The sequence below is a fragment of the Bombus impatiens genome, unplaced genomic scaffold (genome assembly GCF_000188095.3).
Source record: "Bombus impatiens unplaced genomic scaffold, BIMP_2.2 scf_0235, whole genome shotgun sequence".
Taxonomy (NCBI): Eukaryota; Metazoa; Arthropoda; class Insecta; order Hymenoptera; family Apidae; genus Bombus; species Bombus impatiens.
Window position 1 is genome coordinate 1,304,138 of NT_176654.1, and position 16,943 is coordinate 1,321,080.

General features: G+C 41.1%; 1 protein-coding gene across 5 annotated transcripts in view; it reads left to right on the forward strand.

Annotated features, from left to right (window-relative positions):
* The window catches only part of LOC100743587, a 64,501-nt gene extending 50,653 nt beyond the window's left edge, over positions 1 to 13,848 (forward strand). For all 5 annotated transcript variants that reach the window (XM_012384116.3, XM_012384115.3, XM_033320094.1 and 2 more), the window contains 3 exons: positions 8,917 to 9,280; positions 11,050 to 11,417; positions 12,116 to 13,848. In XM_012384116.3, the coding sequence (XP_012239539.1) occupies positions 8,917 to 9,280; positions 11,050 to 11,417; positions 12,116 to 13,107 (1,724 nt within the window). In that variant the 3' untranslated portion in view covers positions 13,108 to 13,848. The remainder of the gene's footprint in view (positions 1 to 8,916; positions 9,281 to 11,049; positions 11,418 to 12,115) is intronic.
* The last annotated feature ends 3,095 nt before the right edge of the window (positions 13,849 to 16,943 follow it).

Sequence of the window (16,943 nt, forward strand, 5' to 3'; positions counted from 1 at the left end):
GACCGTCTAACGGAAGAAAAATTAACGGGTTGCTAGCATTACCTTTAATTGGATAATACCGAACAGAGTGTTACGGCCTAGCGGTCGTATATACTTTTGCTATACCACTCGTTCTGCAACCGACTGGCTCTCCCGTAGCGACGCTTCCTGTTCCGCGTCGTTCCAGATCGTCCGTTTTTCCGCTTGCGATTCGATACCAACAGCGCGATACCTCGCGTCGTTGGCTCGTTCGATCGTGACGATCATTGTCAACGACGCTGCTGCTGCTTTCTCTCGACGTGTCGAGAATCGTACGATACACGTTCGCCAGAAAATCGCTATACCTACGGTGTATAGTAGTCGACGAAGGTATTCCAACGCTTACCACGGAATTTTTTTATCCATTTTTTATCCATTTTTTGGCCACCTATCATACGCATCGTACGAAATTGCGTGAAATTTCGTTAGCAATGTAACGAGTGACACGACTATCGCGAATTTAGAATTAGAAGGTAGAATTTGAAGTAATCTCGAAAAGAAGTTGCAAACGTACGCTCGATGGAAAATCAGTAGTACACTGATGACGATCGGTGCTCTCGCTCTGTGTCGGCTGCCCCGTAGCTTTATTCTATCATCGTATATATGTATCGGGGAGCCGCTTCAGCGGTGGAGACTGCGAAACGAAACTAACGAAAACGATGAAAAGCTGGATCTCGTTCTCAAGTTGTCCAGCAAGCTTCGCGTTGAAATAAAATGACAGCACCGAGATGCTTTGCGAGAGAATCGACCGAGATCGGCGAAAAGCGAAGACGGTAGCCCGATAAACGGACAGAGTGAGACAGTTCGGACGTAAAGAGGTCGTTTTGAACACCTCTTGCGGAGGTATGCAGATACAGTTTGTCAAGGAAGAAAACAACCGGGTCAACTACGTCAAACAGGGCATCTGTCTGTACGAACGTTTTTTACTCTTTTCATACGCAGAATCCACTGCCAATGCGGGACGCCCTGTACAAGTAGCCCTGTAGTCAATAATCGACCGTTCAAATAATACTTTGCCGATCTTTGCAAACTTCAAATAAATACCCTGTAACTTGCATGTACATCTTCGGATCTGTTTGAAATTTCGCCAATACTATCGCGATAGGCGTGTCTCGTTCAAAGTAGTTGAAAGAACGAAATTTTGAAAGAATAGGCGAGAAATCGTTTTACGTATTAAAAGTCATCCTACGTGCATGTATATATTTGTGTATTGCGCGTATCAAATACGTAAAAATCCGCAGATTACCGTAACCTTTCTCCGGAGATAACGTTATAATTTTATAATAATTGATCGGAGAAGAATCGCGCTATCGAGTTCAAAAAACTATATAGGTGTATAGGTCAATGATAATTTTTAAGACGGACGTTCCATCTATAAGATCTATAAGATGATATAGCGTTCCACTCCTATATATTTCCTATATTTCCCATATTCTTGATTTTCGTCCTCTTTTAAGCCGTAAAATCTACCTGATTTCGCTCGTGCCACGAATTTACGCCTGCAGCCAACGTTCTTACATATATACTTTTCATTCTTGCGACGACATCGTGTTTGCGAACGAAACGGGTGAAACTGGAACGGGTGTCGTAGAGCAAACGGGTAACGGCAGGTATCGCTGGAAATTTTAAACAAGCTCGTTGCAAAATTTCCTACGAATCGTACAGGCTGTAATAAACACGTACGCTATTATACGCGATCGTACGGAATCTGAAGAATGCAGCGAATACAAAGCTTGTACGTGACAACAAACGAAGAACGATGGAGCAATCTGTAGTCTCGCGATTGTACTTTGACAGGAGTTTAGTGATATTCGTGACTTCGTCTTTACTTACATACATACTTATCATTTTTTTATTATTCTAATTAACATGAAACTAAAGCAAACCTTGCACCGATGATCAATCTTAGAAATTTATACACGCGCGTTGATCGTTGTCTCGAACTGGCAGAAAGCCTGAAATTTCTTTTCCAGATACGTCGTACGAACGATCGTTGATTTTAATCGGATATCGAGTTCGTAATAAACGCACGTACAACGTCTCGACGCTTTTCGCGCAAACTCTGGACGCGCAAACAAATTCTCGCGCGAATCCTCTCAACGGAAAGACTCGATCTATCCTATGATCACTGGCGATTACGCGGCGCCGTAAACGCTTTTATTCGTTCGAAAAGAGACGATATTTGCGCAAATGGGCAGTTTTAAATTAACAAGTAATAATAAATTCGGCCGGTTTTAAAGAAACGCGCCCACCGAATGTATTCGGGTGGACGCCAGGCTATATCCTGGGATGGCTATTGACGTAACACAGTTAGACGATAAGCGGAACGCGATAAAGATAATTAGCAGGTTCCAAGACTTTGTACTCGCATACATGCATAGTATGTATAATATCGCGATACTCGAGCAAACGAAAATTTCCACCGGAGCATAAAAATGACAATGACGAATGCTATGGTCGGTGTGAAGAAGACAAAGTGGCCAATGACAGAGGCGTAAGAAACCAGCATAAATGAGAACGTGTAAGAAAACCTGGTGCTAATCCGTTCGTGAGAACAGAGAATAGACTAATGGCTCGGATTTTTACGATCGTTTGCTCGCACGGTTCACTTTTATCGATTGTATTCAACCGGGATTCGATTTACCCGAACGACAAGATGTTTCGTAATCGCTCGCCATTTCTCTTGGATCGATGCATACGAAATGTTGTTTTCTCGGGTAAAATTTAGAGTTTAAACGCCGCACATGGCTGGAATCGTTGTAAACAACGCGTACAGAAAATATCGGGATATTTGTTTATCGGCGCTTGCCGTAAATGGCAAAGAAACGAGGAAACTTTTAAAAATCACCGGTTAATTTTACAGTTCTCTTGTTTTTTTCGAATTTGGTACCAATTTGGGCCATTAAACAATTAAATCGGAGGAATATCGTAAACCGTAAACCGTAAACAGTAAAACTGTAAACGATGCGGTAGAAACCGCGTTGAATTTAATTACGAAACCTAAGATTCGTATTTGTTTCAAGTGCGCAGTTTTCGAAACGGACGGAATATGCGCGGAATGTCGGATGAAACACGCAAGTTAATTGGATTCGGTTGCCCGTTGCGCCTGAGAAAAATTTGAATTTCATAGTGCGAGAATATGTATTGACGTAAATCAAGAATTTAACGTTATACGGTTAGCCGCTTGATGTAACGAAAGCAACGAGAAACTAAACTTTGCGCGTAATTACGAATCATGAAATATTTATCGCATTCTTTTCGAAATAATTAACTCGTCTGTTATTTACATTGGAACCACTTTGTCCGCAACGCTATATATTCTATGCGACTGTACAACATTCAAAGAGTCGTGAAACGAAGAAGATGATCGTTTCGTTGGTGACAAAAGCATCGATACAGCTACAATGTTGCGATCATAAAAATTATCGTGCAACAGATAAAGATATCGTGGAAACATTTTCTCGTCCACTTTCTCGTATAACAGTAGAACTCGTAATTGATTATTCTCCGCTACTCGGAAAAACAAAACTCTTTTTAGTCTTCTTTTTCGGAAAAAGAAAAGTATTTTTAATCGGCACAGAGTGGTTTTATATTAACGACAGGATAGTTTGTCCTTCGTATTTGCATAGAGAAAAACGTCGATGATAAAAATACCTGGCGAATGAAGCGCGTAAAACGTGACGAATGAACGAATTCGATGACCGAACATACGAATAATTTACGTTACAAAGTTCCAAACGAGATATCGATTGTTAAAAGCCTTGATTATTTTCTGACCATCTCACGGTTTAACGTCTATCTTTGATTTCGTTTGCTTCTCGTACAAGGCTACGTACAAAGTGCGCATACAAAGAAGCATAAGAGAGATTAAACTCAACGTTGCTGATTTTTCCTTTCAAAAGCAACAGGTTTCTGAATTTGCATAAATTTCATCCTCATTCGAAGACCGACTCGTTCTAACCGAGTAATTCTAACCGAGTAATTTTCTAATGAAAAATTTCAATAACCATAAAACTATAAGTTATACAAAGGCGAATCGACCTTAAACAGCTCGATTCTAATTATTTCAAATATAATAGCGGTATAGTTTCATCTAGATAGAAACGAAATAACGCGTATTAAAAAGATATAACTTATCTATCTACGAAATCCACATAAAATGAAATTGTAAGGTAAGCTGTATGCTCGCACTTTAAAGATACTACTCGTAACATGTAATTATCTTCGTTTCAGCGACTCCTCGACAGCTGCACTGTTTTTCCGATCCGATTGCTTCCTCTTTATTCGCGATCTCGATCGGTCCCGGTTACGATCATTAAGTTAGTCAAAACTCATCGATCTTGAAATGCGCGCGCGAAACGTCCAATCCGATCGGAGACTAGGTTTTCTAAAACGAGATTTATCATCCGTTTCTTTATATTTTATGTCTTGAGAATATCTAGTTGCTACGATTCCTTCTGTATAACACATACTTCTATTTTACTACATGAATATTTATGAGGATCACCTTATACGTTACGAAATAAATGAACCTATTAAAAATCATACGGCGGAACGAATGGTGCGAGCGCTACGAACGGATAAAGCGGGCACTTTCGTTTCTTCAAAATTTAGAAAATCGCAGCGTATGGATGAAAGAAAATACGGTTATTCGTACTGTTATTACTCGTTCACGTTCGTGTTAATCCGAGTTTCCCACTTCTTGGCCCACTGAAAGTCGGTTCACGCTACTTTCACCGCAAGACGCGCAACATGGCCAAGTCGATCCGAACAGCGAAGATCTAATCGGGGAAAGGACAGCGTTAAATCTTTATCTCGATATGCATCTGGACGAAAGACTCGCGTGGATTTAACACCGAGAAACCAGCGAAAATAGAAAATAGAAATACGATTCGTCGATGTAAATTTATCGAAAAGAATGCCATAGATGAAACGCCGCGTCGACGCAACATTTGCTCTTGCAATCGGTCGATGAATTTACTCAAATGTCGCATGCTTGCTCGATCAAAATATATTTGATAAATGGCAAATGATTGCAATTCTAATCCGGTAGAACATCGATGTATTTCGTTCTCGTTAGAAACGTTATTCTCCGATTGTTTTCCCTTTTCAGTTCGTTCCTTCCTTCCCTTTTCATTTCCAATTAATCTTTTTTTTTCCTCGCGCAAAGTAAAAATAAAATGTATAATTTTATTAAATAGAAAGCGCAGTGCTTTACGTAAGGTGAAAGTCGGCTTTTATATAGGTGCTAATAATATTTAGCGATCAAAATTCATGTCAACACGATTAAAATTATTTCCTCGTTGATCACTTGGTAGTATCGCTTTAATTATTTTACTTTGTTTGCCATTTTTTTCCATCCCAGAATCATACATATTTTATTTAAATGGATAAAATTCACACGCCTGTTACGATTTATAATACCCTGCGATAGCATTCTATCGACTGACGTTCCATCGTTTGATTCAACCTATGTTAAAACGTAATCGCTTTACTATCGTCGAACGAAGATAGAGCTGCGTGATAATTTCTATTATAGCTATTCTATATAAATTTAGTCGTGCAGCATCGAAGAATCTAATTATAACAACACGAAATAATGTACGTAACGAGCAATTTAATTGGCAATTTAATCAATATACGTAGGTAGATGCAATTAATCGAATTAGCAAATACGGATGAACGTAGTTACACGCGATAATATAGGCTATCGCGTTTTAATCATTGCATGAAAGTATTGCTGAAACGCAGCATTATTTATAAATCTTTCGTAAGCGGACATACCACCAAAATTCTTAAGGCAAATGCTACTTTTTTTTTAAACGGACCTACGTATCTTTTTTTAATTAGACCGCGTCAGCCTAGCCGGTCCCAAACGAGTTCACTGATCCAAGCTATACAAGTTTGCAAAACTCGAAGAAGAATTCCGAGATAGAACATCGGTGAAACGTACCTTCTTCGAAACATCGTACATCGTGAAAATAATTTCCATCCGATTCTATATACCTTTTATATCGATTAACTAATTCCGTTGCTTTAGACTTCTATAGTCGTTTTCGAGACATTCTACGCGTTATCGTGCATCGAGGTTCGGGTTAGGTTTTCCATTTTCCATTCTTTCGCCGTTGTTGTTCCCTAGTTTCAAATACGTGGCAACTGTTTCTCGATAATACGTTTCTGTCGCGATTACAATCCAAGGAAATAACGAATTAGCGACTAATGGGTTTGACACGTGGCTCGCATATTTATCTTTATCGTGCCATTGTCTCGGATATTTTTCTTTATCATAAGCGTAATCGATAAAATATCGTAAAAATAGATTTTATTCGTTCGATCTAGATATCAATTCTCTCGAGTTCTGCCCGTTATTAGCCACTAACGAGGAATTCCAAGTCTCGCGAAAGAGATAGAAAATCGAGTCGGGTCCGAAAACAATTACAAATCGACTGGAAACTGTCTTAAATAACAAACGATCTAAGAGTTTGAAAATTTAAACGTAGGCAGGAGGTCCGACGAGAGAAGTATAAATACGAACTCTTCTTCTTACTTCGACGCGCTACAGTCTCCTTTCCAGCACGTACAACAGGAATTCGCGTTTTAATTGAATTTCGTTCGATTGGAACATAAGCGATAGGATTTGATCGGCGATAATTAATTCGATCGAGCGTTATCAGAAATTTCATTGGAATAAATAAAACTCGTACGAATCGAATGGAATTTCGTATACGACGAGCCAACAAAAGGAAACGGCGTAGCAAATTATTATAGAGAATGCGGATCAGGTTTAGTTACTCGTGCGATGACCCGATGGCTTCAATTAGCCATCTCTGCTCTGTTAGAAGAGAGCGGGTTACTTCGTGGCGACGTTTACCCGCTATTGCTCGTCCGTCGTCGCACCCTGTCGTTGTCCTGTTCGTTTCTTCGCGACTCACGCGCTCCCTTCCATCGCTTTCTTTACTGTAAGTAACTGTACTACTACTGGCGTTTCCTGTATCTCTAAATTGGTAACGCGATCCGAGCAACGAACGAAGAACGGCCGATCGAACTGTATCGAAGGTCAGGATATGCCTGTTCCTCGATTTAGTTCCCTCGCCGTGTATTCCGTACGCGTCTAGAAGCTGGAATGTCTGTCTAGTCGAGGCGTACACGCGCCAAGGCATTCGGTGGTAACGACCGCTCGCCGTCCTTTCTTACGCTTCTTGCAGGCACTTCTTCAAACATCCTCCCGATGCTCCTTCAAACAGATCGTCCCGAACTTTCAAGTCCCGAACCGTCAAGTCGCACGGACATTGCGGCGTTTCCAAGTTTTCAGCGTTTTCCAGGCTCTGAGAAATCTATTCGCTTCTTATTTCCTTATTTCGCCGTTGTTTTCATCTTATAACTGTCCGCCTTTTCTTTTCAATTTCTTACGATTACTCCGACGTAGATAGCTTTACGCTGCTCTCGGGATCTCCTTTGAGAAATCGCTGTCGTTTTCCATAAGCCATAACAGAGAGACGTATCGCGACCCGATGCAGAACAAGCAAAGAATAGTTTTACGTTCGGATTCGTGCGAATATAGACCGCGTCTTGGCTTTAACCCTCGACAGAACCACTTTGTTTCGATCTCTCTAATGCAAGTAATAGATATTATGTACCGTGTAATTGTACTACGTGTAATTGTACGCGGAAACGAGCGGTGAAACTCGTGTACGCGCAGCTTTTGTCTCGATTACTGTTACTCGCCGATGCCACTCTTAATAATACCGCGATACAAACATTGAATAATAATGGCACGCGGTAACAGTAAGGCGATTGTTACGTTGTTTGATCGTAACAACGTAACAACCTTCTGCAACCTATAGAGACATCTTGGTTCGAAACTAGTTGCAATGCCAATGGTATACATAATACGACGATGCTTTAACGAAACCAATAGTATCGTTATTTTAGAGGAGCGAGAAGATGGAACGAGGCAACGATCCACGAATAACAGGTTACTTCTTTCCAACATGTGTCGTACGACTTTACATTTTGAAACGTGCTAGGTTTTTATCCAAAAATATTCAACGATACGGTGTGTATCTGCAAAGACAGAAGCATTCGTCGAGAAGATTTAAGAGAGAAAATTTCAAAGATCGATGGCAAAATCGATATAATTTCGTGCGTTGCGAGCCTAAAAGCAAGGACAGTATCAACATCTACGTCGAGACGTGAAATTCGATATTTTTCTTCTTATAGATCGTCATAAAGGTGACCATCAAATACTCGTCGTTTTTAACCGACCTCGCTCAGAAATACTTGAAACAAAGTTTAGATATAAGCGGTCTGATTACTAAATACCGTAATTTTACGAAATAATATTCCTGTTCTATTTGACGAAAGCAGCGAAGAAATATCTACCAGCAACACGGTTCTTTCGTCCGCTACGATAATTTCACTCGAGCTTGATTAACACTTTACCGAGCGATAGCCGATTAATCGGTTTGTTTGTCGCCGACAATCCTTCTCGTTATTCGAGCATTAGTTCGTTATTTAGCACCAAGGTACTTTGCTCAGGTGCGTCGCTTTGTAAGATCTCGCTGTTTTATACCAATTTGAAAAACGGTAGCGTTCGCGATGAACAAAAAGAACGGTATCGGAGCGTTTAAACCGAAACAGAGAGTCTAAAGGGAGAATCTGCGCCTGAGCTGCCGGTCGGGCGTGCGTATGCCGTTGAAACGTTAGCGATCGGTAAAGTGCTAAAACGTGCCTAGAACGTTAGATGCATCATGCCGCCACTGTCGAATAAGAAAATTCTGATCCCTACTCGCGCATACATAAAACATAATACATAATACATAAAACGCAACATAATTTAACCATAATTATATGGTAATTTCGCCATAATTTGACAAGAAATTCTGATTGAAATCGCAGGGGAGGGCTGTGTAGAGAAACCAGTGTCGACGTTATGGCGCAATTACGTTACCAGCAGCAGGCCGGACGTGTCGATGAGGTTGACGGTCACGAACGGCGGTTTGACCGCCACGACCAAGGATCACGGTTTGACGGAGTACTGGGCGCATAGGGTGACCTATTGCACGGCACCTGCTTCTCATCCGCGCCTCTTCGTCTGGGTCTACCGGCACGAAGGACGTAGGTTGAGGCCAGAGCTCAGGTGCCACGCTGCCCTCTGTAGCAAGGAGTCCACCGCCAGGAGGCTGGCCTCGACCTTGAACGCCAGGTTACAGCAAGCACTCCTAGAATTCCGACGGGACAAGGTCTCCAGACAAAATGCTAGGTAAGCAAATCGATCGCGTGTTATGCGTAAGTACGAAAGAGAACGGCGTGATCGTTGAAAAGAATTACGCGAAGAAGGACGCGAACAGATTCGCGGTATCGTAATCGGCATCGATCGATGTCGCCGTAGTCGAAACGAGCAAATTCGAATTTATCGGTCCTCCGATCGGTCCTCGTTATTCCTCATCTACGCTTATTCCTACTCATAGGAGTAAGGAATAGTCCTTTCCTCGTCACAAACGAACTTGTAGGGTAAGTTTTCTTTTTTTACTTTCCCGTTTTCTCTGCTATTAACGTTGCCTCAACGTCGACTCTCCGTCTCGCGGAAAAAGACGTACCCAATTCGATAAGGGAAAGAAGTTTTACGCATACGTTGCTCTTGGTCTCTTATTTCACGTTTGAAATCATCGTTGGACCCAGCACAAGTAAAACCCTCTATTACTACTTTTATCGAGCCGAGAAACGGTAACGTATACCCGTTTGTTTATTTATTAATCGTATCTTTTTAATTCCGATTAGCAGCTACGCACAACGTCTTATACGCTACGTACAACGTTCTCTTTTCTTGTTCTCCTTACTGATCGTAAGTCTCTGGATAATAAATAAATGGTATATAAAATAAAGTAATGGATAATAAATGAAAATAAATAAATAAAGTGTTCAGTGTACATAGCATATACTCGGCATATATTAGACGTAGCCCGTAAGAAAATCGAGGCCAGTGGATTCCCGCAGGAATTCGACGGCGGGGAAATCAGATGCACTGCGTGTGTGTGTGTGTGTGCCAGCATTGCCAGGCATTTGCCAGTCGACAAGAGCTACCGTAAGACCGTAACCTCTCGCTGAAGAGACAATTTGGGTCGCGTTCGTAGAACACGATCGCAGCAATCGAGTCACGATTCGGGTCAAATTCGATCGTTCGACAACGCGTATCTAACCGAATGTTTCGAAAAAGAAACGATCACGACGATAGTCGTTTTCCTTTAAATAATATCGGAGATTTATGTTTTCGCACGATCAAAATCCCGATCGATTGTTGCAAATTACAGATGCTTGTCCCGAATGACAGAACTTTGAGCCGGATATCGGGAAGCTAAGCTGGAAACGGGAACGATGCGCTGTTATCTGCCGTTGCTGTCGAAGAAATTAAAAGTTTCTTCGTTTCTCGAGTAATTTTATTGAAAATGCGCTAATGATAATTGTATCGATTTCCAAGTATAAATGATTTTGTGGCAGAGCGTAATTTCTCTTTGGGCAAGCCAAATACTCAAAATTCGATAGATACGTGTACTTGGACTCTACTGTCACTGACCGCCGATACAAGTAACCGCCTCGAAGAAAACACGTAAACTAAAGCTGTGCTTTAGCTTTTGGCGAAAACGGTTCCATATATAAGCATTGAGACACCGACTCGTTTCAGACCAAACGTAACAATTATTTGAAATTATCAAAAAATCGAACGATCGACCGTGATTTTGTATTCGTGTAAGATAACGATGCACGAATTTTATAACAACTATTTCTACGTGTTACGAGAGGAACGTAATACCTATCAATAACCACGTATTGACCAACTGAAATTAATGTCTTTTTTTTTTTTTTTTTTTTTTTTTTTTTAGAATGTAATTTTGTATTTGCGAGTAATTTAGATATTTAGATATTATTTTTATAATAATTTAGATTTTTTCACGCTGTTATAGAAAAGGGTGATAACGCCAAGTGAGGGGACTAAATCTCTAAAACTGTGAACATCGTTTTCTTTTTTTTCAGATTATCGCTAGCAAACGCTCTGTATGAGAACCCTTCCTTACCACGACGAAAGCTACTTCTCAGTATCGGAGGCCAGAATTACCGACCTCCCCTTGAGAGATCGAAAAGCGCGCCGAAATTATCAGCGATCGAGGAAGATATCGTCGCTGAGGAAATAGAGCAGCAGAGGATCCTCGAAGAGTTGAGGACACTAGAGAACGTGGCGCACAGTTGGCAAGATCAAGATAGTTGGAGGCTCGCTCGATTACTCGATGCTCTGAATCGCGAATCTTCCGACGAGAACGGAAGTATTTCGAGCGGGTGTGAAACAGCCAGCACCGCGACCAGCGAAGAAAGAGCTCCAGGTCCGGAAGATCACCATGCTACAGGTATATCAAAATCAAGTTAAATCTCTTAATTTTTTCAATTTTGCCTTTTCTCTCAAATATATATGTACGTATACGTATATATGTATAATGAATCGGGCGATGAACCTAGCTAAAAGATAATACGATGAATTTAAAAATATATAGGTATAAAAGCGAATTATCGTGAAATTAATTGTTTCAAAATTAAGGAAGATCGTTAAAGAACTTTGAACTTTAAAAACTGATACCGAGATACTGAGAGACAAATTTGAGTAGAAAAAGATAAACTATATAGGTCGGTTAAACTTGGTTCAGATTATCCCCGATTACATACATCGACTATCTTATTAATATAAAGTTTATCTTATCTAACAATCGCTAATATAACGTATTAGCATAATGACCGAGCTGTGACTAATTTTTCTAACAATTTTCAACGTACCAAGGTATCTTCTTCCGACGATCCACTTGCCTAGTCCCTAGACCGATAATTTCTTGTTCTTTTTTCACGTTTTTCAAACCCGTTAAAATTAATGTAACAGAGATATAGCGAATAGAAATAGAAATACGGTCGAGTTACTTGAACTCGAGCAACTGGAAGCGGAATAATTCGGCTAAATAATCGGAACCAGATTACTCGAGATCGTCGGAGATACGAATTACTATAGCCACGTTTGCTCGTTCGTAAACTATCGTAACGTAACGCGCATACATTACAGGTGAGACAACGGAACAGCGAATAGACAGAAGAGTGATGTTCTCGGATGACGCGGTCGTAAGAGGTGCAGGTCCCCGAAGAAATTCCGAAGGTTCGCCAAACTTCATGACCTGTGCCGGAAGTCCGCGTTTTCACCGTCGAAACACGGTGCACACCGGTCGTGAAAGGTTTCCACATCGGAACGAAGAGGACGAATCGATGGAGGAGGAGGAGGAAGAGATAGAGGATCCTGCGTCGCATGTGTTCGATTTCGAGTACGTCGAGGACTTTGACGACGTGGTGGATTATAGACCAAGAGGCGAGATATTGTGCAGGTTGGACGACCCGCAGGATAGAGAGAGACGAGTGATGGAAAAGTACCCTGGCAGAATGAGTCACGACTTGCTGCAAAACGACGACTCCCCTTTCTTGACTTTGGACTCCTTGGACGAGGAAGTGGACAGCGACGAAAGCGGCTACGTCGAGGCACCGCCAAAGTCTTTATTGGGCCAAGACGACCGCAAAGAGGACGAAGAGACGAATAATAACAACGGTCGCGTGGAATCGGGTCAAAATCAGACCGGGTCACCCGGTCCTGACGTCCTGAGAGGATCGAACGCGGAGGAAAGTGCAAAAACGAAAAACGACGATTCCAAAGAAACGAAAAACGCGAAAGACGCGAAAGACACGAAAGAAGAAGCGGAAATGGAAGAGCAAGTGGAATCGAAAGATTCTATGCTGACCGTGGAGAATAATCAGAGGATCAAAGAGAAGGAAAGGGAGAGAGCCGATTTCATCAAGTGTCCTATTTCAGAGACTATAAAGAAACTGGCGAACGCGTCGCTGAAAAGCTCCAAGTCCTTAGAAATGACTACGAACAACTGTTTGAAAGCTTTGAATAATTTAAAGACGTCAAAGTCGTTGGACGGTGTTAAGCCGGCAGAGATGGAAGGAGAGTCGCCGAGCCTTCATCAAAGGAAACAATTGCTCGCCCAACAAGGCGTTATCGTTTAAGAGCTGGTCCAAATAAAAAATAAGAAACACACGAACGAAAGACGAAAGCCCGAAAATTCTTAAATATAGGTTTACTCTGACGCGATCGTCCACCTATCGATCAACGACAGGCCAATCTGTACATCGCGTATTACAAACTCGTAACGTTGCCGCATTCGTTAGACAATTTTTAAACTTAGATAGAAAACTTTACCGAGAGATAATAATCGAGGAGTTGGTTTTGTCTCGATCGATAAAGGTCTTTGGTAAACCGTTGTGCCCGTGTTATTGATTTAACAGAAACGAAATGCGGCTTCGAGTATCGTGAGAATATGTAACGTTAGAACTTGCGAGGATATACGTACGTTGCTCTATCGAATTGTCGACGATTAAACGATTTTTTCAAGAAATCCGTGTAATGAGAAGTAAGTTTAATCGGAATCGACCGTCGAGTTGGGTGCACTGGCGATCCGTGATTATCAAGTTGGGCTTGACGCGCAGGATCGTTAGTTGCACCGCTATAGTATGGACAAATTGAACGTTAAGCGGGCTACTCTTGCGGAGCATGGTACAATTATTTACGATTTATTACGATATTTATATCGATTTACGGGCGTGTACTTGGAAGCAATATTTTTCGAAACGTATAATGGGTTAAAACGTATAATTGGTTAAAAGAGCCAAGCTTTCGGCAAATATAGAATTGATAGAATCGATCGTCGCAAGACAACAAAGATTCGCACAAAACAAATACTTTGAAAACAAACAAAAAAATCCGTTTTATAAATACACTTAAGAAACGTTAATAATTGTAAATTGTACTTTACACTCATTTTAAAAATAGAAGAAATTTCTTAACTAAAAGTTACTTCGTAACTTTTCGATTCGAACGATTAAAATAATAAAGTTGACGAACTTTGTTGCGATAAACTGCGTAACGCTAAATTTAAATCCACGAGCTTCGTGCTTGCCGAAAATGAGATTCAAATCGTATTCGGTGCTAGTCGCATAGCGCAATAATAATTCGAGCATTCGAACTGTCACGTTTAAATTTATAATACACGGTTCTTAAACAGCACCTGCCACACGTATATCCGATACAGTACGTACGTTTCTTCGTACTTTTAACAAAAGAACTCTACTCTGTTATCGATAAACCGTTAAGAATAATTTGGACCGAACACTTTGATAGTTACGCGTGTATCTCAGATGGAAGCTAAACCGCTCGTGTACCATGCTACCAACGATGCGAAAGAATCCCAAATATATTGTCACCATTGCTGTACAAGAAAGATTCGAAGACCAATAAAATGGACAACGATTCTCGAAAGTCTAAAGCTCTTGTACTTTTCTTCGTTTCATCAGCCGGATAACCGCGGCAACCTGCTCTTAAACTCGCAGAGACTCGCATTCGGCCAAGTGTCGTGACCGCTACGAGTCGCCCGATAATTACAGATCGCGTGCAAAACCGGCAGAAAACGCGAATCACGGCGCTTCACGGTATACACAGCTCCTGTGGATTCGGGTCGATCAATAGGACAGAGACGCAGGCGTCTCCATAGGTATCGCAAATTCCTCCGCAGGGTCAATTCTTCGAAACGTTACACAGAAATTGTTTATTACTATTTCTTAACTTTTTTTCATCTTTTATGAAATTTCTTACTCTATGAAAATATCATTTCTACGAGATACTATTTTACGAAAATATCTTTGTATAAAATTTCTATCGAATTCTAGCAATACGGAATATAGGCTGCTGCTATTTTACCAAATTACGATTAGTTGAATCGATAAGGACAACGCACGCATATTTATGCCACCTATCCTGTATTTCTATACGAATTCGTTGCAAGAATAATAATAAAACATCCTTCCAACCATGCGTAGGCCGATACTACTTTACTTGCCGATAGTAAAGACACAGATCGTTCATTTAAATTTTCACTTTCGCGATAGCATCTGTACGAATGCAAAAAGCCAGACGTAAGACGAGGATTTCATCGCACAGAGATTCATGCGAATTTACCGCATATATGATCGCCGGACATCTTTCAGCATTCCCTTGCAACAACGTCCGATGCGGAACGTCCCCGTCAGATGGCAGCAAATGTGCTTATAACCACCTAGCCGATATTCAAAAATCGTTTACGATTCGAAATACATTTATATTTACTACTACTATTTAATACTATTATATCATAATTTGTCGCTTATTTCGTTGTATCGATCGGCACGAATAAATCGTTCTTTCCAATTTGAAATGTAGAACGACGGTCGAAGAGAAGTTTATAATGTAAGAAACCTTCAACCGTACCATAATGTTGCAAAGTGGATTTATAGTTAGTAAGAGCAACGAATAAATACAACGTATATCGCAGAATATACGATCGCTACGAATACGATAGAAAACACGTGCATCGAAATGTCTAAATATCGAGTAACAATATAGGAATACGTACAAAGGAAAGATAAATTAAATTTTCATTTACGCCGTATCCATTTATATCGTATAACTGTATTTTACGTTACTGCATGCCGAACTAACGAGCCGCGTTACATTAACAGCTTCTTTAATCAAAATGTACAAATCTACGTTTCTTTCCATATACATACAGCCAAATATATACGATATGCGATATACGGGAGGAAATATCGCACGAACATGTTTCACGGAAAATTTGCAAACACCTAAAACTTGTTCAACTTTTCCCCTAACATCTTACAGTCTACTAGTACTAGTATAAAGTCGGTTTAAATATGCGGCAGCAATGCGAACAATGCGAAAGCAAATAGGGGCAATTCGATATCGAATGTGCGACGACAGCGAAACGGTGCTTGCATCCAGTCAAGATCAAGGTACATACCTCGTCGAGTCTCGTTTCGAGTCACAGTTCTCCATGGATACGATAGCGCGTTGGTTTGCGCTGCTCACGCACACCTACGTCTCTCGTCCATGCGACCTACTAACTTATCGAGCCGCGCGCACACTTGTATACGGATGTGCATTCAGCGTGCACGCTACAAATCCTACATAAATGCACGAACAGAACCCAGGATCTGTCCCTTTTCCCCGCTTAACTTTCCATTTACGTATCCTTCGTTCTTTTAATTTCCCTTAAACGTAACAGCGACACTGTTTTTCTCACTGTTTTTCTCCTCGCTTCGAACAAACGAATATTTCTTACACGCAACAGACATATCCGGAAATCGATCGTCCACAATTAATCGTTGTTATAACGATATTTATTAGATCAACGACCCTTCCCCGGTCACTTACAGGGATTTCGTCGACTGTATTTAACATTTAGAGAGCGTTGATTTCAAGCGATCTTCGAGTAATTCAAAACGCTAAATTCGATTAGCAGACATCTTATACTCTATACATAGATCCGTATACGCGGTCGCAGCGTCGAGATAATTCATAACAAAACTTTTCCATCCTTCTTCTACCAACGACTACTCGATTAACGTAGATTCCAGTCTACGTGAGTATAGGTAAATCAGCGCACGACCTATAGGAAATCTAGCATCCTATAGTTATCTACGAGCTACGATTTGAACGACTAACCTTTACATAGACTTTCGAGCTGTCTCGTTGCACACAGATTTCGGCATACAGGTCCACTCGTTTCACCCATACCAACATGTCCATGTTCTCCGGTTCATCTTACACTCATACGTACGCGTGATGTATGGTATGGTAACACGACGTTACATACAGATACATGCAGGTACTACATATATGCAGGTAGCGTATATCGGAGGGGCACGTCAGGCCCCCTGACAAACGATGGAGGGGGTCCGTGGGGTCCCATAGAGCGGCGAGTAGCTGGTTGGGGCCCGCACCCATACGCGCA